General features: G+C 37.6%; 1 protein-coding gene across 1 annotated transcript in view; it reads left to right on the forward strand.

Annotated features, from left to right (window-relative positions):
* The window catches only part of slc24a3 (solute carrier family 24 member 3), a 73,023-nt gene that overhangs the window by 33,759 nt on the left and 16,549 nt on the right, over positions 1-22,715 (forward strand). The window contains exon 3 of the mRNA XM_026944022.3: positions 21,788-21,864. Within this exon, the coding sequence (XP_026799823.1) occupies positions 21,788-21,864 (77 nt within the window). The remainder of the gene's footprint in view (positions 1-21,787; positions 21,865-22,715) is intronic.

A 22,715-nucleotide genomic window follows, 5' to 3' on the forward strand; every position in this document is an offset into this window, starting at 1 on the left:
TATGTTGTGTAGCCGATGGCTAGATTTCTTGCCCACTATCTTCTGCTGTTTTTTTTATAGATACACTGTATAGCAAAAGGTTTGTGGACACCTGACCATCACAGCCATGTGTGGTTCTTCCCAAAACTGTTGCCACAAAGTTGGAAGCACACAGTTGTATAGGATGTCTTACAGTTTCCCTTCACTGGAACTAAGGGGTCCAAAGATGTTACAGCAGGGCAATGCCCCTCTGTGTACATTTCTTTCTGAATCAGAATATATATTTACATAGTTTTCAAAACAAGTAGTTTTAATTTGTCATTTAGGAGAATCAGCCAGCAAATACTCAGCTTGTTTGTGAACTTTAGGAAAAGCTTCCTGAGTGAAGCTCCCTCATGAAGCTGGATGAGAAGATGCCAAGAGACTGAAAGGCTTCATCAAGAATCCTGTTAAGAATTTTAAATAATTTCATATTTTATATATACTTTTCTTGTTCAGTGCATAATTCCAAATTCATTTTCCTCTGAATATGTAAATATTATAAATATTGTATAGTATTCAAACTGAAATTTGTTCTGAAACCCCTGGTATAAAATCTTTTGCATTGTTTTTTCCCCCATTAGACTGACATGAAGCACTCTCCACTATTTCTAAACAACTGGCTGATAGTTGCATGTTTTTAATCTGCTGATGATAATAATCTGCTCTAGTCTCAGTTTCCGTGAAAAGAAGTCAGGTCCAGCAGCTAGCCATTCCTTTTAAGGCCTGACCTGCTTCTTCCTCTTCACCACGGAAAAGCCCTTCACTGTCTTCCACCCAGCTTGAAAAAGCTTCAGATTTGTACAAATCTTATTTTATACATTTCACGGTTGAGTTGTTCTATATATATCTATATTTTCATACACTGCCTTCTCTTCATACCATACTCTTCATTTGGCCAAAGATAGCCAGTCTAGTCCCTTGTGTGTTAATGAAGTAAGGCAGTAATGGCTTGCAGAAGAGCACTCACTCATAACTAATGCAACGCTTGATGGAGGGCTTGTCTCTACAGCTGCTTTATTCTTCTGCCTTGTTTTCTGTGTTTATTTTTAGCTCTGCTGTTGGATAGTTTATGCTCCACTGCTGCATTGATGCACATGTGCCCCCCCCCCCCCCCCCCCAAGTGCTTGATGGACTGCAATGCTTTAGTGTGTGATGTCATCGTCAGTGCTTCTGGGACACTTGAGTTGACTGAGATTATGTAAACTGATGCTTTCAGCCAGGAGAAAGCCATGACATCAGTAAAGGATCAGAAAATCTGAGCTGCCTGCTACTAAATCGAGAATTAATGTATGCTGATTAGTGGTGTTTATGCATCTGTTTGTTTTCTTCTCTGTGCAACTGATCTGATTGTGTAAGATGGCGTGCTCTGGTTGGATGTGTGTATATCTCTCCTACTGAGCATGTGCCTGGCTAAATGGCTGCATGTTTGGTTGAAAACTACATCATATCTTGACTGAACATAGCGGAAAAGTAATTTGACAACCTTACACTAGTATTTCTTGCATATTTCAAGTTTTCACATTTTTCACCACATTGGTTCTATTTCAGTTTGTTTTTTTTTTAGGAATGCATCAAACATTTTGTTGTGTCTTGAATCTGGTTTAATAACAGCTTAAATGTTGCTGCAAACAGAGCTGTAAGTTAAATAGTGTCAGCTGGCATCCAGCAATGCGGGACGAGTCCTACCGAGTGTTTTGTTCTTTGCTCTGCAGAGCATGCTTCAGAGGTAGCAGGCTGTGGAGCATTGTACTCTCTTTACGTCACAGTTGTTTTCAAATATTGAGCCACCATAGCTGTAGCAGCAAGTTGGACTGTATATGCATGATTCGAGTATGAGTACACTGGTCAGTTATTAACACTCTCTGCATAATGCAGTCAGGCCCCTGTGGACAGTGTATTTGGCTGCTTTTACACTGGTAGTGGTTTCCGTCATGGAGCGATTAGTGTCCATATTGCGTGTGTCTGTTTGTGGGGGTGGGTGTGTGTGTATGTGTATGTCTGTGTCTCCTCCGTGTTCTTGCTGTTCCTGTCATTACACAGTTGTGTGTATCCCGTGAGGGCCTCTCATTTTCCCTTTGTAGCTTACAATGTGCTTTACTTCATACAGTTTATAAATAAACACCATGCTGTTAATACTCCATGGTGCTTAATGGCTTTAAGGGCCTCAGAAGTAACAAAGAAACTCAGTTTGGTGAATTATTATTTGTATAATGTTAGTATTAAAGTGTAACTGTTCAATTCAAGATAGTATACTTTTACCTTGCATAGTTCATCATGATAAAAATGAGAAAGCAGAAATATTCCTGAACATTGATGATTTCCTTGGAAATTCTTTCACTGGAAATTCTTTTTTTTTTCCCATTTGTTCCTTTCTTCCATGTTTTGACGCACAAAATGGGAGATCACTACACTGAATAGTATATATATATATATATATATATATATATATATATATATATATATATATATATATATATACACACACACACACACACATAATGAAATACAGTTTCACATCACACCAGATAGTGTAAGCAGATATATATATATATATATATATATATATATATATATATATATATATATATATATATATATATATATATATATACACATAAATGGGCAAGCGTAAGGTATCGGCCAAATTGAGATGGACAACTGGGTCAGAGCATCTCCAAAACGGCAGGTCTTGTGGGGTATTCCAAGTATGCAGTGGTTAGTACCTAACAAAAGTGGTCCAAGGAAGCACAACTGGTGAACCGGTGACAGGGTTATGGGCGCCCAAGGCTCATTGTGGGGAGCGAAGGCTAGCCCGTCCGATCCCACAGAAGAGCGCAAATTGCTGAAAAAGTTAATGCTGGCTATGATAGAAAGCTGTCAGAACACACATTGCATCGCAGCTTGCTGCATATGTGCCTGTGTAGCTGCAGACCGGTCAGAATGCCCATGCTGACCCCTGTCCACCACCAAAAGCACCTACAAATGGCATGTGAGCATCAGAACTGCACGAGATACTAACCACTGCATACTGGGAACACCCCACAAGTCCTGCCATTTTGGAGATGCTCTGACCCAGTCATCTAGCCATCACAATTTGGCCCTTGTCAAAGTTGCTCATATCCTTACTCTTGCCCACTTTTCCTGCTTCCAACACCTCAGCTTTGAGAACTTGACTGTTTACTTGCTACCTAATATATCCCATCCCTTGACACATGATATTGTAATGGAAGTGAAATAATCATTGTTCACTTCACCTGTCAGTGTTTTTAATGTTATGGCTGATCAGATCCAAAGATGAATATGTACAGTGTAAATATGCACAGTATGAAAAAAGGTGCAATCGAAAAATCACAAGATATGTACAGTGAGATAGATGGGTATATACTAGTGATGAATACAGTGTGTACATGTGCAGTATGAAAAATGTACAAAGGAATATGTGCAATGGAATATGTACAAAAAGATCATGTGCAGCAAACTGTGCAAAGATTGTGATGTGTGCACTGAGACAGCAGACTGAGTGATTATGACTATGTGAGTCAGAACAAGTGATAAATGTCATATTAAAGCAGCAGAGATTGCAGTTGTATAGTCTCCGTAGCTGCTGCTGGGTCTGTGTGGGAAGTGTTGATATATATCTCTCAGTCTGCTTCTGCTTTTTAACTTTAACGAGGCTGGTGGTTTTGGAAAAAGTAATCCATCTAGGTTTTGGCAATATCATGTTATTGATATTGTGATAAATAACATCACCCTATGCTTTCCTGAAAGCATCATGAATATCAGTGCTTCTATAATGCTGAATCCATTGTCACTACAATAACAAGTAGCTGATTGGACATTAAAATATTTCTAACAATCGTTTTATTTGACCTCTTTCTCGTTGTTAAATAGTAGTGATACACCACATTTTGTATTCATTTCTGATCCATTCTGGACTGAAAACTGAAACTGTAGATTGAAAGCCATGTTGATTTTTTAAATTATAAATAGTTAGCTTTTTTTTCTGTTTCATAAATTGTAATAATTTATGTGGGTTTTTTATTTTATAAAAAATTGAAGAAAAAAAAGCACCCATTGTACCACTATGCCTCCCTCAATCATTTATTAATGCTTAATTGAAAACTACTAAAAATCACTTTGTTATTAACAAGCTAATCCTTTCATTAGGATGTTACGCTGCAAAACCTAGCTGACAATAAATAAAACTAATAACGTGAATCTAAAGCTATTATACATGGTAGGCATGCAAATGAATATGAATACATTATATCAGATTGATCAGATAATAAGTTCAAACTCATTACAAAAACAGATAATGAGGTGCAGTACTCGATTTTTCTTTCTTAAGAAGCCTAGCCAGAAAGTTTCACAGGGCTTCTGGTTAAAACTAGACATGTACATCGGGCTTGGAATCCCATAGCACAAAAATGGCCTCCTATTCCTAGCAGCCCTGGGGTTTTTTTCAGTGTTTTCGGGGTCATAGTGGTAGGGTTTGCATTACAGAAAAAAGAAACAGTAAAAACCTTGTGGTTTAGACTACACCCACATCCTGTTTAAATCTGAATACAGATATAGATATGAATATTTTGACCACTAAACAAATACAGATAATGGTATTCTACCCCTAATATTTGGTATGCATAGTGACAGGGGTCACTTGTTTGTAGATGGTATGAAACCTGTAGCGAAAGAGTCCTTGGGTGAACCATTGCTCAAACTTTTTCTCATTTTAACTACAACGGAAACTACAACGGAAAGTTCACTTGTGGCCATGGATCCTGAAAGTGTATTCAGGTATCATGATATTTTTGCCATATTGCTCACCTCTAACCGATACCCATGTACCTATTTTAAAATAAAAATTTTAAATCATCTAAATCTCGTTTCAAAACTTCATTGAGCCAGATCTGAGTATTAAGCGTCTCTTTAATTGCTGATGCTGCTGATGAGTTATAAGGGACAGGGAAATCTACAGTCCTCCAGACCTGCGATACTGTAAAAGACAAATGGCTGTATGATTTTATTTATGTTTACATATGTTTATGTATTTTTAGTAACATATTTTTAGTAAGTTACATTACTCATTCATTCATTCATGCCATACACATACACTGTTTCACTCCACCTGTCCTTGTCTGTCTCTCTGTGTTTGCTTTCTTCTTTCCTCTCGTGAGTCCCTGAGGTCCAAAGAGCTAGAAAAGTCAATAAAACACCTCTGATGAGTCATGTGGAACACACAACGAGCGCAGATCGAGAGAGAGACAGAGATAAAGAGAGAGCAAGAGAGAGAGAGAGAGAGAGAAAGGAAAGAAAAGTGACGCCATAAGGAGGTTTCTGTATCCCATTTGACCTGTCTGTTGTGCTTCTTTTATTTATGCCGTGATTCTGTGGAGTCTATCCTCACGCTGCTGCACTCACTCATGTCAGATTAGATCCATCAGTGTCTCTCCAGGCTGGTCACAACTCAAAACAACACCTCACGCAACGGCTCGTTTTTCCGTTCCCATTCCCTCACTTTCTTTAGTGTGCTGGCACAGACCCTCCTCTTTACGAGCATTCCACCTCAATAAATGTGTTTGCAATTAAACACAGCCTCAGTCACCTGACAGGCCCCAACCTCACAATATACTGTAGGGCAGACTGAATGGACAAGGTGGAACAATGAGTAGGCCATACCTGTAGGGTAGTGCCGCAGAGCCCAGCTGTGTGTTCCTGTGTGTTCCTGTGTGTGTGTGTATACACTCAGGCTGAAGGGTGCTGTATGAAGTTCCCTGTATGCAAGGCAGAAAAAGCTTTAGCTTAGCAAAGGGCCCTTAGTACAGAGTGTAACCAATGAATTATTCAGATGTCCACATTTAGAATTCCTCTAATCTTTCAGTTTGTGTGTGTGTGTGAGAGAGAGAGAGAGAGAGAGAGAGAGAGATAGAGGCTATGAAGTTAAATGTTCCCACAATGTATAACCCAGTAAATGGGAATGGAATGGGAAAAGATGGGATAAAAAGCACAAGAGCATGCAGCACATGGCTCCCATTGTGAAGCTGTTTGTATTTGTGTAGTTCCAATGGAAAAGCTTACCTGTGCTTGAAAAGCTTGAGTTCCCGAGGCATATGACTTCACGTCAGCATGCTTAACTGTTCTGTGCATTGGGAGGTGACGACTTAATGGTTTTTAACAAGTTTGAGAGTGTGTATTCCCGTTTCCAGTTAAATGCAATGCAATGGTTTAACCAAAGAGTCTCCTTGCTGGATCAAAAGGACTGTAATGATGGGGTGATTACGGAGTGCTCTCACTCTCTCACTGCCCCAGAAATCTGGTTTCTGGAGGCTTAGGCTGGTGCCGCTGCTCTTTCTCACCACGTCCAGCGGCAGCCTGATTAAATGCCAGTATTACCATGTGCCCTTTCTGCAGTCCCACTGGCCGATTGCAGCCTTTAACATGACAGTCCTGTCCCACTAACTCCTCTTCTTCCTCCTCTCTACAAGTGTCTCTCTTTCCCTCTCTCTCTTTCTCTCTCTCGTCCCTTTCTCTGGTTCTTACTCTCCATCTGGACCTGACCTGATCTCTTCACTACATGATTTATTATTCACTGCCGCACACGCTGGCGGAAATAGTCATGTTTCCAGGAATATGACATCTTCAGAGAGCAGGGCTTAGTCCTCAGAGAGCAGAGAGACGTCTCCAAAACAGAGTTTTATTTTAGGCTTGACAAGAGATACACAGTCATTGTGTGTGTATGTGTGTGTGTGTGTGTGTGTGTGAGAGCGGAGTGTATTTGAGCATTTGATCAGTGAATGTGGAAGTCATTACCCAAATTTCTGATTTATATTCAAAATTGACTGCTATGCTGTGAGATAGACAACACGTTTTTTGTAAATTAAAACACCTTTAATTTATGTGATATTTTTGGATGATTCATTTGAACTGAATGTAGGAGATAAATGTTATTAGATTATTGTTCAGTAAACAGGCTGTTAGTTGACATCATTCCTGCATGAAATAAAAGATTTGGCACTCACCCACAAATGGAATGTTGGGAAGATTTAATTAAGTGCTTTACTCCCACATGAGGAGGTCTCATTTTCCTGCCACTGCATTTTACACTGACTGAACAATGTTTCTCTAATGACGCAGTGCTGCACACACACACACACACACACACACACACACACGGAAATTTGTGGATGATTGCTGCTGTAAGAACAAAAGTTAAGTAACATGTTGGCTTATTTTTCCTCACCTGATCCCTCTTTCATACTCCCCTCTGTATTACTCCCTCTCCAGTCCCTTCTTCACTGTTTGGCCTTGTTCTACAGGCCTGATCTGTGGAGTGTGAGAGGTTGGCTGGTGTTGGGGTGTGTGTTGGGATCCCACTGGCATCTACTGGACTCATTTACCCCAGGTTACACAGTTCACCGAGAGTCATTTCTTACACACACGCACCCAGACATGTGCACAAAGGATAATAAGCCTGTAGCCTTTGCTTTCATTCTGCAGATACAGTCTGGTATGTCTCTGTATTACAGACATTGCTGGAAAGAGTTATGAGACTTCCTCTATTTTAGAGTAAGAGAAAGCATTTGATTATACCTTCTTCCTTTACAGGAATTTGCCATATTTACATATCTTATATTTACATATTGTCAGTACATCAGGAATATAATAGTTTTATCAATAAATAAAAGAATAATGTAACAAATTCACGACTCTGCCTACAGATTACACTTTCCCTCAGTTTCCTTCTCTCCCATAAGACAAATGACTTCTGCATTAGATAATGTGCCACCCAGTTGTTTTTAAACATTTGTGGCAAAAAAACCTAACTGCAACCATATGTGCATGTTGGTAAGTGTTGTCAGAAGCAGGAAAAGGTGGACATTTAAAGGGCCAGGAGCGCACGCAGTCTACTTAAATACCCAGTCCTTGTATTTCCTTATATGAACTCTCTTTCCAGAACATCTGATTGATGTTGCTATTAACATGTAGGAATATTAAGTATCATACACCTATACTTGAGTATCATGTTTTCTGTTCAGATGCACAATTCTTTATTAAATGTGTATGGAACACAGACCACAAAATTTGTCATGTTTGAATGTGAAGAAATGTTTTGTGAGATTCCGCACACATCATCCTGTATATTAAGGCAGGATTTGTTGTGAACTACAGAGACTATCACTGTTATAACGAATTTTACTTTTTGAATATTATCTGAATTTTCCTAATATTTATCTAATTCAAGGAAAATAAGCCCACAATGAAATGTTAAAGATCCCCTAACAATGTTGTGTGTTTAATATTATATATATATAAATATTGTGTATTTATGTATTACTCAATATATGTACTTTCAACATTTATATTCCTTTATTTATTCATGTTTGTATCTCTTTGTCCCTATGACAAGGGCATCTTGATATATTTAATTCACAGTGCCCTCAAGTAAATACAGGAACATAAAATAAATAAATACATAAATACATAAATAAATAGGCATACAAACATGCAGTGATTAATGATTAAGGAAATAAATACATCTTTGAAGCAAATAGAAAAAAATAAGGAAATAAAAGCGAATAGGCCTACATAAATTCAAGAACTGGTAATATTATTTTTATTATTAGTACAATAAAAATAAATAAGAAAATAAATGCATAGCAAAATCCTAATTTTACTTTTAGTTGCATGTCTTTTATTGATTGATTTTCATGTTTTATTTATAAGAGTATTTATGAACTTACAGTAAACAGTCATTGCACCTTTCAAGAGAATAGACACCATCATTGATGTTATTCATGTCTTCTTTGATGATGCCACTTCTCTTGAAAGGTGCAAACATTCATTCATATTGTACAACATACACATGAGTAACAAAAACCAGGGGTCCTTGAGGACACCCACAGCATCAGCACTGTGGTGCTGCCTGTATAGCCGTGATAAGAAACAATACCATTGGATGGACTTGGCCTTGAAAGACAAAAGTGGTGAGACTCAAACGGTCATTAAATGGTCTACATGCATCTGTGGGTGGTTTTAATGAGAAAAATGAATGGTTACTTCAGAAAAATGAAGAGTTACTCAACACATAACGCAGGGATTTTTAAAAACTGACTAAACACACTGTATATTCATTAAAGAGGAATAAAGGCATTCATTCATTTACACTGATTTAGGGGAAAATAATAATTACACTAATTACTGGGTCACTGAGAGAGAGTAGACTCAATAGCAGCCAGTAAAGTTGAGTCAATATTCTCAACCAGCTGACAAACGAATACATAATTTAATGGTAAAAACATATTCTGCGTACATTAATACCATAAACTAAACACACTAATGGCTTCATTAGTTGTAGCGTTACTACTGCCTAACACTACATTGTAGCTTATCATTAGCACCAATTGCAGGCTCAGGAAGCAAAAGCCACAGCACTCGTTTAATCTCACATCCTGCCCCTTTAACATCCATGTCCTCTATTCCTGCTACAGACAAACACAGACTGGCATCTGTTCACCATTCAGTGACATCTAGATTAAAGCACTTCTGTTATGTACTGTTCTTAAAAACCTTTATCGCCTGAGATATTTTAATGACATACAGATGAATTATGTATAAAAGTTTGAATTATATAACATTTGGATGATTATGTAATCAACATGGACTGGCATGAAAATTTTCCAGCAGAGTCCCAGCGGCAGGAGCCATGCTGGAAAATCCAGCTTGATCCAGCATAGATTTAAAAGTCAGGGATTTTAAGAGGATTTTGTGTGCCATCAGATATCTTATGCCTTTCAATAGGAGCAATTTTAATTTATGACTATGAAATGTAGTTTAAAGTCAACGATACAGCATTGTTACTATATTTTAGTGTTAGCTTCTCTTTCTGCTTCTCCAACTGTGCCATGCTGTTTTCTCTGCACATTATTAGAAACCCCTAACATGCATGGCATATCTTTTACAATGTTATCATTTGCAAACTGTGCAACAGATCATTTGCGAATAAGTTGGCACTTGGAGGGGGTTGAACTGTGATGTGACTGAAACAGTCAGTGACTTGTGAACAGGATTAATTGAATCCAGGCTTAATTGGGTACAGTGTCGGAGCCGAAGCTGAGGAGACAGATTGCCGGGAAGAGTAGCATGTTGAGAGTGTAGATCATATCATTAATTAGCAGTCTTTAATGTCCCTGTGTATGTACCATGGCCACTTGAGCAAGATTTTTTTTTTGTTTGTTTTTTTTTTACCATCAATCCCTCAATCATCTCAACAACTGCTAGCTATCTTGAGTACAGGAAGAGAGGAAAAATATAGAAAGAAATAAAAAGAAAGTCCCTAAAGTGACTGAAATTTCATGATTTGAATATTAATTTTTATATGATATTTATATGTTAGAGGGATGTATGTTCCTTAAATGCTAGGAGAGGGGGAAAATGTTATCAGTGTGGTGGAATGAAGTATTATTTTCCCACTGGAATTAAGATTTCCACCTGTTGCTGGCACGTGTTTGGGTTAGAGAGACGTAATAATAAGGAATAACAGTATTTCCCATAGTGTGTTATTCCTCTTACACCACAGCGATTTGCCAAAGATTTTAACTTATAATTTGCTACTGAACTTCACGTCATGCTTTTTTAACTATTATTAGTAACTTTTAGGGGTTATGGAACATCTGTGAGAAAAGTTAATTCCTGTTGTCACTTAGAACACTGCAGATATAAACAGTGGTTCCTTCACCAGCCTCTCTTTTTTAACTGAAAAAAATTAAATGTACAAAGTCCTTGGTCCTGAAGATTTTCCCATGGTGGAAACTTAAATAACAAAGCACTGACACCCGAAACTCTTACCATAAATTTTAAGTAAATGTGTCCTTATAGGAAGCTTCACCATGTTATATAACAGCACTTTCTTTTTTTTTTTTTTTTTTTACAATCTGTTTATCAGCCTTAGATTCTGTGGAGTGTCTGCCATACAAGTGCCTGCGAATGATTTGTTGCTATAGGAACAATGTATTAAAGCAAGCACATTATTATAAATTACAGCCGGAACTACTGTCAGAGCTATGCTGTATACCTTTTGACCAATCAGATTCAAGAATTCAACAATGCTGTGTTATAAATAGTAATAATGAGTAGAAATACTAAATGTACAGTAATAGCTTTACTGAATGTCTCTCCCTAGCTCTACTGTAGTAAATCACACTCTAGTGACAGTTAAAATGGAAGCTTCAGGAAGGTACATGTGGTAGAAATCTGGTGATCACAGTGGCACAAACCTGGTGATCACAGTGGCAGTGCATTTTTATAATAATAATAGTAATAATAATAATAATAATGTGTTGCGTTGTTACTGCAGTTATCTCATTTACAGTATGTGTCTACATTTCTAACATCTGTAAATGGTTGGATAAACTTCTCAGCTGTGTAACATTTGCTTATTTCAGGGTTTCTAAATTTCTGTTATGTTGGTTGTGGAACTAATTTAACATATAAGCTGTAAAAAGATTCAGCTTATTCTTATGAGCTCATTCCTGTAAATTAATATATCAGTGGTGTCCTGGAGAGCCACAGCATTCACAACACTGTACAGCATTAAATACAGCTGATTCAACTTCTCGGCTAATACTTCTGAGCCAAGGCCTTCATGGACTGAATTTATGTGCGAGAAAAGGAAAAACATAAGTCCTTGTTGGTCCCAGATGTGGAACAAATATTTGACTGGTACTTAGGGAAATTACCTTTAAGTAATGCTCATACAATGTTCAGAGTATTTATATGTCCTTTTCTTCACTGAACTTGTGTTTGGGATGCTGAAAGATGTTACTAGTCACTTGTGTATTCAAAGAAACTGACATGACACTGACGATCTGACATGATTGTGCCTTTGGCAAGCTAGAATCTTGGATTTATCTCTCCACTAGTTGCCATGCCATGTTGTATATTGTTTATCAGGGCTGTGTAATATGCTGATCCGATATTAATATGTTATACACTTTCCTGAATATCGGAGTTTTGCCACGTGTCTGTGCTTTTATAAAACAATAGTTAGTCACTGAAATAAGCAACTGAACTAAACTGACTGAACTAAAACTTGTCTTTGTAAATGTTTTAATAAGCATAGGTATTTTCATATCTATTTCATAAAATGTCCTCATTTTAGATTTTTTTTAACCATATCATGAAGGCTTCTTCAAGTTTTATGATATAATATTTACAACATGAACTCTTAGCTTTCATATGCTGCAATCTCTTCTTCTTTGCCTTTCCAGAAAAATATCAATCTTTCACACACATGTACAAGATTATTTCTCATATGACTTTTTCCTCACAGTCATAGTGTTGACTTTGGTGCCAGATGTTGGCAAGTATTTGACTGGATTTCTGTCTTGGCCTTAAGGAAATGACTCTTAAGTATTGTTCATTAGATACAGATTTTGGCTCTTTCACTGGATTTTTGTCTCTAAATGTTTCTTCAAATGAATTGAGAAAAAATGCTTGTTACAGGAATTTAGCCTGTGTCATTCCAACATTCTGATATGACACAAGCACTTCATATCACTATACAGTATAGGGCCAGTATTGTCAGTGAAGAATGTTATATTAGCCATCTGTGATTTAAATTGGTCTTCAAAATGTGTTTATTTGTTTTCTACAAGCCTCCAGATTTTTACTAAAATCTGTACCCTTGTTAAAGACTCAGTGACATGTTGTTATCTAATAAAGATGAAGGAATGGGTTCCAGATTTTAAAAGAAGAGACTCTTTGGTCTAAATCGGTGCATGTTTAATTTGAGGTTATGTATGTAACCATAGTTCTACACCTGAGTGGATGAGCGCCAGGGTGATTTATTTTTAACTAGCGGAGATTTCCATGAGATTTCCTTGCCAAGTAAGCAGCAGAAACGTTGTCACATTATGACCGTGAACTTAACCCCGCTTAGGCAGTGAAAATAAAAAGTCCCTGCTACATCCTCTAGTTGTTCTCATGCCAGAGTGACTCAGGTGGCCTGGGTCCTCCACCCAGTCATGGAACCACTGTACCACCACATGTACCACTGTACCACCAAATGTACCACCCTTTCATTCTACTTTACACGTTCCACATGCTTTCTACAATCGTTGGAACTAGTGAAAGAACTATATCAGAAGTCATCAGAAGTGTTTGTAACATGATAATGCCTACCCATGAAAGTGCTTATAACTTTACTGAGGGTGATGATCATTCAGACTACATATGCTACTTTCTGTTGATGGTGAGAATCACTCAGAATAGTTTTACCATGCTCTATTGGGAATAAAATTGTTCAAAATCTGATATTGTTCCCATCGAGAATAAGAATTGCTCGATATTGTTCTGTACTGAGGTATGAGAATCAATCAAACCCATCACAGAGCACATGGGGTGCGATGAAGTAACATTCAGTCTGTACAGTCTGGTGAAGAGGGACGGTACACACCATGTAGCTGCTTCACAACTGTCCACAAGTGAGAATCCTTACTCAGGATTAGTGGCAGCTGGCAGTCACTTCCTCATAGTGTTTGGGTGCCCACACTGGGCACAAGGCTGCCCTGGGCACATTCTCCTCTGTAAGAGAAGATGGACTGATAGGTTTATTAATACGATATGGATATGTTGTCTTGCTTTTCCAACTTTCTTTGGCTCTCAAATTTTTCCGCATGTCCCCCCGTCTTGCTGCGAGGCATCTGTTATAAGAATTTCATTCTTTACAGATAGAAATGTCCACTGGATGTGTCAGGGTGCGTACACACTACTAATGACATCCAGCCAGCACCCAAATATTCTCCTGTGCAACATTCCCAATTTTCACTACTGGAGTTGCAGTATCATTCAAGTCAGAAGTAGAACATCTGCATATGGGCAATATGTGGCCACTGGTATTTTTAGAACTGTATACATATGTCTAACAGTACTTACAATTCACAAAAGCATATTCTCAAGAAGTCAGAGAGGTGAATAAGAATGAGTCACACCAACTGACACATAGTTGAGAAGGACAAAACCATACAGTTTGTAGTGTAGATTAATGAGGACATTTGTTTTAACATTAAAGCTGTAAAGGAGGTGATGCAGTCATAGTCTATGCTGATACTGAAGCTGGTTTGAAGCCATTGTTGTGACATTTGTAACAAGATAGTAATTTTAAGGACAAGGTCTTAAAGCTAATATCCTAGTGACTGCATTTTCCCAGCTTGACCCACATTGCTATGGTTAGGGGCGTTACATTATCGAGCACTTTTCATTTTGTTTTATTTTTTTATTGCAGAGTTGAAATGAATAGAAAATTTGTGGATTTATTTATTGTTACTCTCTCATATTTTGGTAGGTAGTACATTAAAATATTTCTTAATAACCCTTTTATATGTGATATTTATGCATTCTTCATACATAATTTAACAGCGTTTATCAAATTGCATGCCTTCTCAGTGTTGATATTTTGCTATGACATTTTTGGAATTCTGTAATTTGACTGCAATATTGTCATCACTGATATGGTTCTATAATTGTAATGAACATAATATATCCAGAAAAGGCACTGCCAAAGAGCAATTTGAAATAGGTGGGTTTTTTTGTTTTTGTTTTTTTTTTTTTTTTTTTTTACAAAAACATTTACAAAAAAAAAAAAAAAATAGTCTAAGAAGTGTTTGTCTCCTCTTTTGGGAGAATGCCGGTTTGAATCCTGAAGATGCCATAGTCATCTATGGCATTGAGTCCCAGAGAGCATAATTAGATATGCTTTCTAGGTAGGATGAATGCCATTACTCTTTCCCCAGTAAATCAGAACAAGGCTAGCCATTCGCGGGAGTCTGGAAGCTTATGTATATTTAAGAGGGCAGTTAGCACTCTCGTCCAGATGCATTCAGCTTTAGGACATGCCTGTCAGTCTCTAAAGATGTAGTCTCTGGCTTCAAATGTCATAGAGGAAGAAAGTGTCATCGTGCTCCAGTGTTGGGGAGCTGTCACGTAGTAGTGATAGTGTGTGGGCAATAAAAATTTCCTAAATTGCATCAATATACTATAAGCTATCTGTGTCTGAATTTGCATACCATTAATTATGGTCTTGTTTTCAACCTGGAAAATATGGTGTATAGAATCAGAGGTTTTTGAAAAGAGTTTGAGAGAACAAAGATGACAGTGGTGAAATACAGTGACACTTTCGTGTTTTAAGCTAATCATCTTAGCATTGTGGATAATTAATTCATGGAACTAACAATGGAAGTTGTGAAAGTAAAGACACAGGCAGAAGATACTGCATTTAGTGGGAAGGATTTCATCATTAGCTAAACAAGAAAAAGAGACTATTGTAGAAAAAAAACTGTAATTTCTTCTACTCTATTATTCTATTGACAGTCAGAGTTTGAGTTCTGCAATTTGGCAAAACATATATACTATATGACCAAAATTTGAGGACACATGACCATCACACTCCTATGTGCTTTTTGAACATCCCAGTCCAGAGTTAGTCCCATTATAATAACCTCCGCTCTTCTGGGAAGGTTTTGCATTAGATTTTGGAGCGTGGCTGTGCGAAATTGTGCCCATTCAACCACAAGAGCAGAAGAATTCTTGATGGGAGCAATATTAGATTGTGAACAGCCACAAGAGCATTGTTTGCTTCCGACAGGGTTTGCGAGGAAGTCTGGGACACAGTCTAGTTCTAATTCATCCCAAAGGTGTTCAGTGGGGTTCAGGACAGGGCACTGTACAGTCCACTTTGTGCACATAGGCATTGTCATGCTGGAACATGTTTGGGCCCGTTAGTTCCAGAGAAGGAAAATCTTAATCCATGAACATACAAATACATTCTAGACAATTATGTGTTTCCAACTTTGTGGCAACAGTTTGGGGAAGACCCACATATGGATGTGATGGTCAGGTGTCCACATACTTTTGGCCATATGCTGTATATTAGTAATTGTCATGGGAAATCACAGGGTTTTAAGTGATTTAAAGTAAAGCATCATATTTGAAGAGATAATAAATAAAATACCCAAGGGATTTTCTGCATTCATTACAAAGTGTAAAGAATAATACACTATATCGTGCAGCCTTACTTATTACTTTTGTCTGTGTATTACAAGGGCACTGTGGTGTAGCTTTATTATTTGTTAATCATTATTGCAATATGGGATTTTGCAATACTGATATTGCAGTGGGCTGCAGTATGCAAACCAGCTTAAGCCCCTCCTGACTAACAGAATCGCAGATGATTCAGATGAGTGGGTGTTTTAATGAATCGAAGAATTCACATTGTCTACTTAAGGGACGAAATAATGCAGGCTGATCTTTAACCAGGTTACATTAAGGTTTCATTAGTGTGTTTAAATATGTTGCAAGCCTTACTATATATGTAGCCTATTGCAATACATTTTCCACACTAAGACAGCCAATAAGTTTACTTCATTTAAAGCCAATCAGTTATGATCTGTCCTTGTTGAGTCATTCAGAACATCTGTCGTTAGTGATTGCATTTTGCATACTGTGTTGGAGCACTACAGAGAGTCTACATCGCACTCATTATTCATTTACCTCTCTCTAATTTTCTTGCCTCTAATTTGACAGGGGAAACGTGTAGAATGGTATGCATTTTGTAGATCAGAAAGGTAAAATGGGTGGAGTCAGAAGCTCCCTAGTTCATACAAGCAACATACATGTTTCGTTCCTTAGGAACGAAAGGAGAATGCCTTAAATTAATCAAGGGGAATTATTATCTCAAACTTTCATCTGTCGCAGGTTATTTATAACTAACCTAAGATAGCTCTGTGCATTCCTTTCTGGAGCTGTATGGGATGCCTGGCTGGCAGGTGCAGATGTGGGCTGAGATTTCTGCTCAGGGTTGCAGGCAATGAACTGATGACTCTTGGATTTCTTTTCTTGCATCACCTATTGTTGTCAGTGTATGTTTATGGAAGTTGAGAATAATATAGCAAAAATCAATCAGCGGCAGCAGGCTAGCCGTACTCTGTCATTGACTAGACTATTTCACTTAAAATGGAACAAATAAAGAAGCAGGAATTACTGCAGATGAAATAAGGCTTTTCAGCTCCATACTTACCTGCCTACCTTACTTTGATACATAAACACATAAATTGCACCACTGAAGTTTAATTGACAACAGACGTTACTTTCTTTTTGGATTGTATAGCAGAGGCCTGTTGTCTATCACTTGGGTGTGACAGCATGTTTGATTGATGGGTCCTTTAAATAGGCAGCATTAGATTTGTGTACACCAAGCTGTTTCAGTGTTAACTCATTGATCATTTTTGTAAAGCTGAGGATTGAGTCTGAAGTTATAGCACTTTTGAAGCAACTCTTTGCAGAGAGGTTTAAGGTCATGTCCTATCTGCTGCATGTTATTCTTCTGCATCTCTGCAAAAAAAAAAAAAAAAAATGTAAGCCAAGCCTTTATTCATAAACTCTCCTCCTGTTCTCCAGGTCAGTGTCAGGAAGCCTGTTATAACCAGGCCAGAAAGTATTTGTGTATAAACACTAAAGAGGTCCCAGTGGCCTTGAATGACCCATTACATTTTATTTTGAATGAGCCACCTTTGAACATTGTCATTGTATTGTCATAATATTTTAAGCACTCTGCAATAACAGTAAAAGCAGATGCTTCTGATGCTATTCTGTAATGTTTCCAGCCTGCTTTTAACCTGTACTTCTTAAATGTTCTAATTGGTCTGGCATCAGTAAATGACATATGGTTAGTGTTGTTGTGTGCTCTGGTAATGCAATTGAACTGAGATTCATCATGGGCTCTTGAATACACTCATTACAGTCACGCTTCAATGCACTGTTCCCTGCAAGAGGACCAAGTCTCAGTGTTTCTGCCTCTCTAATGAATAGTGCTGTCATCAGTTGGTCCCAGTGCTGGCCAACAGTATCAATGAGTGCCTGATGTTCTCAGAGGAAAAACAGACAGATTCCTTTTGTTTTATTCTTTCATATGTCTACTTTTCATCAGTCTGTTATAGTTGGTTTTGCTGTTGAGGTGTTTTTGTGAAATGAATTGTGGGGGAAATCATGGACCAAGCATGGTGGACAGGGTCAGTAACAGCAAGATCATCAAGGGTTAGTCAAGAAATGTCAAGAAGAAGAAGAAGCTTAATCATCAATAAGCATCTTCATCAATAATTATGATCATCGTCCTTCTCATTCTCCTTCACGTCATCCTTCCTCTTCATCCTCAACATTATCTGTCATATGCAGCATAAAGAGTAAAAGAGATTAACTGCCAAAAAATGACCATAAACGGAGCAAAAGGGAAAGCTGAAATAAGACACTAAATAATAAGCAGTAAAATAAAAGCTAAAAAATGGACGCATGAATAAATTAATACGAACTCTTAATCTAAAATTGTATGTTTTAACAGTACTTGTGACAGAAGGAACTAGAAAAGACTGAAATACTAAAAATTGCACTATATTATGTTAACAAATCATACATTTAATCTTTGCTTCTGTCTTTCTCCCCCTCCTCCTTCCCTGTAGTAGTGTGAATGAGGGTTGACAGTCCTGGTCTGTGGCTTAAGTTGGCTCAGATCTGATCAGGGTCAAGAGGGCCATGTGAAGCCTGCTGGCACACAAATTACTCAGCTGCTCACTAAGAAAATATGACCGTACATGTGTGACTGGACATACTCATCTTTCCCTGCTAATGGCTCGGTTATCCTTTTCACAAAGTGTGTGTCAACCACCTGTTATTTTAATGTTGTCACACCACTGACCATTACAAAAATATGTCATGGAAATATCATCATGTTGTTATGTACAGTAAGCCTCCTTATATTTGCAATTACATGTAAGCAGTGTGTCAGTCTTATTCTTTTGTGGTTTGAGAGTTCATTAACAAGGGGCTCAAGGTGTGCATTGGGACTGGAGTCCCACCGAACCCAACAGAAAAGTCACGGGAGCAGGCAATTAATTTTACCAGATACAAAGCTTGCAGGACAAAGAAAGGCCACAGTCATTAACATGAGAGCATATTTGCTGCTTCTGCGATGCGTTTACTTCTGTATTTTATATTTTATTTTATATTTTATTTTATATTTAATTCACATTCAGTAACTACTTTATTCTGGTCAGAGACGTGGTGGTTTAATTACTAATTTGTTTTAATTTTGAGAAATAGAACCAGCCAAAAAGTAGAGGACAGATACCAACAAAAATAACTGCAGGAGTTGGAGGGATTGGTGATTGTTCAAATGTTCTGCGGGCACAGGTGAGAGTGGTCAAACCTGCTATGGATCCAGCCATGATTGGTCAGACTTGCTAGTGGAATGGCTGGGATTGGTCAAAATTGCTATGGGAGGGGCCAGGATTGGTCATACCTGCTATGGGAGAGGCCTGTTAATACAGAAAAGCAAAATATTGCTTCTAAGCCCAAAGTACAGCCATTCTGAGAACATTCGTAAAAAATGGATGTGTCTCTGTACTGTGACACAATGTCTCAGAGCTTTTCATAGAGATCTGTAGTAGTTCTGTAGTTGACATCATGAGTGGCAGTACAGGAACAAACGCAATTATAGTGCTTGAGAGAACTCACCACCGACTTCACTCTTCCCACCATTTTAAATCATATAGAATCCAGCCCTGGCCTTCTAGGAGCTCAGACAGCTGCTCACATAAACCCAGTTCAGTCTGTGGGCTGGAGTTTATCAATGTAGCCATCAAGGTGGCATGCTGCGTTTGTGAATAGCTTGTTAACAGTAGCTATGCTCAGAGAGCTGAGATGCCTGGTTAGTAACTGCAGGGCAATCAGCAGGTGAGAATCAAGCCTGTCTCAGTCTGATTGTTGTTAGTTCTGCTTAAACATGGTGGAGGAGCTTCACTTAATTTTAGGATCTTAACACTGGAGCCCATTTTCTCATTAATGCATTATTTTTAATGTGTCAGGAAAGTGTGTAGAGAAACAGTATTATATGAAGGAAATAAGTGTGAAAATTGGCTCAACAATAGCCTTCAATCTGCTGACAGTGACGATCTTAAAATATGTGCTTTAAAGAACATAGTCATACAGTGGGCTTGCAGCTTTACATGAAGAAGGTCCTCACATCATTTCATTTTTGATAAAGAAAAAGTAGGAATTGTAGACAATTCTAGCCTGCTTGGATCAATAATCAACAAGGAAATGTCATGGGCAATGAATTGCTCTTGACAGGATATCACATTGACAGGAAGTTACTTGGTCAAATCATAGTATATTCAGTTATCTCATATGGATGTAAAAGTTAAACGGTAAAGAAACAAAACATGAGAATGGCAGAGCCTGCATATACCATGGACTGCCTTGAAAACAAATCAATCCGTATCAAACCTAAGCTACCCACGGAAGGTCAGCACTCATACTTTTAACACATGATGCAAAGAGAAAGAGTACTGGAAGGAGCATCAAAATAAGTTATTCTTGGCAAGGTTGAAGGCCAACAGAAAAGAGCAGCAATGTGAGGGTTCAATACAATAGCAACAACAATGACAACAACTATGACTACCACTCAGTCAGTGATTGGTCATCTGGCTGAAGATGGACTGCCGTTTTAGAAGAGCAGTCCATAGGTTTTTTTTTTTTTTTTACCCAGTCAGTATATTGTGAAGGCAGCAGCATCATAATTTCTTTAAAATGTCAAATCAAAACTAACTCCAATGTCTCCATTTTTCTGTGCATTCAGGTCTCCTGAAAGTTGGAAAGGTTAATGCACTTACTTACTTTAATGATATGATAAAGACAATCTATCATTAAAAAAAGTCAGTAAGCTATATTTATAGAGCGCACATAATTGAACAAACAAACATAACACTGAAATATACCTGAAAAAAAAAAAATAGATGTAGGCATGCTCTTTAAAAGATCAAAAACCTAGCATATAAAAATATCTCTTAATAAAGAGAAATCTCTTGATTTAAAAAACTGTAACAGAGGGAGCACACCTAATGTTGATTGGTCGGTTGTTTCACAGCCTCGGGGCAGCAACCGAAAACACGTGGCAGATGATCCAAAGATCTCAGAGACGTAGGGACAGAGTGTGGTTTGAGCGTATCATTTATGTAGGGGGTTGCAATGCATGAAGGACTTTAAACACAAATAAAAGAAACTGGATAGTGGATACTGTAATGGAAAATGAGCTTTTGTATTATCAGTCTGTACTAACCACAAGTGCGCTATAGAAGACTTATTATTACCTATATACAAAACATCAAAACCATCAAGTTCAAGAAAAAAAGAAATGATTTGATTTTAGCAACTTGCCAAAGTTGGAAAAAATCTGCTTTTGATAACAGTTGATTAGATGTTCAAATGTGAGGACAGATTACTCCAATTATGCCAAATTCTTGACAGGTTTAACACATTGTGACAGTGATTTTGGGTTGTTTAATAGACTGTTTTTAGACTTGGGTGGGATTTTGATATCCATATTTTGATATCTTCAAGACACCCATTGATATGTGTTAGCAAATATAAATAATAAAGCCTCATCAGTATAGCAGAGAAATCAGCGGTTGTGCTTAAAATGATTTTGCCCAGTTTAAGCATATATAATGAAAGTTGTACCAGACCTAGTGTTGATCCTTGGGGGACTCCTTGTAGCCAGTGATAGCAACAGATGGAATTAATTTCGAATATTAACTGAAATTCCTTTGACTAAAATAGAACCTAAACCAGTTCCCCTTTACTCGTCTGAGGGACCCCTGTGGCACGTGTGTGCATGTGAGTGGTTTATATGTATATGTAATGATCTGTGTTTGTTTTTTCTCAGGTATACATGAGTTCCCTGCGGACTTTTTCACCAACCAAGAGCGAATGGAGGGAGCTGTGGCCCTGCACATCATGGGTGTAAGTGTCTCTCTGTTTGTTTTTGTTTGTGTTTGTGAGTGTGTGTGGGTGTGTGTTTGTCTTTGACACATAGACATTCAGGAGTGGCCCGTTTTTACTCTCATGCAGGCAGGAGCGGGTGATCAGATATAAAGCTTGAGATTTCCAATAACGTAGCGTAGAACTTCATAAAAAGTCTTACTTTTAACTAATTAAATATTTACCTGTTATGTGTTTTTTGTTTTGGTAAGTCTTTTAAAAATGAGTGCATGAATCAGGCAGATATGGAAAAAAGCTATTGGCATTGGTTGGTATACTACAATAAAAATACAGGTAAACTGGGCATTTGAGCTGTGTTTTCAGTGGATGTTGATTCAATTATCTAAGCTATAATAAATAGGTTTAAGTCTAAATTGCAATGGACACAAATCAGGAATCTCAGTTTGTGACTTTCATAGTAAATAATCAATTAATTCATCTTTAGTAAACACTTTATCTTCAACAAGGTCACTGTGGTTTATAAAATTGTGGGTGGGTACAAAAGAAATAACAGGAGGCATTGGACAGACTTTCTGCAGGGTGAAATTAAAAAACAGTTTCACACTCACCTCTAGCATAGACTAATATATAATATACAGTATAAGTTATTTAAACAGTATGTTGTGTACCCCAATTAAGCATCATACTGCACTCCAGCACCAGTGTTTCTCATTTGTTTTCTTGAAGGATGGATATTTGTCCTACTTACCTTTACTTTGGTTTCCAAATCAGACTCCAAGAGAATTGTATGGCTTTTTTTTTTTTTTTTTGCAAAAACTCAGACACTGAGACATTTACTTTTCAAAGAGGTTGAAAATAACCAGGATACCTTT

The sequence above is a fragment of the Pangasianodon hypophthalmus genome, chromosome 3 (assembly GCF_027358585.1).
Source record: "Pangasianodon hypophthalmus isolate fPanHyp1 chromosome 3, fPanHyp1.pri, whole genome shotgun sequence".
Classification (NCBI taxonomy): domain Eukaryota; kingdom Metazoa; phylum Chordata; class Actinopteri; order Siluriformes; family Pangasiidae; genus Pangasianodon; species Pangasianodon hypophthalmus.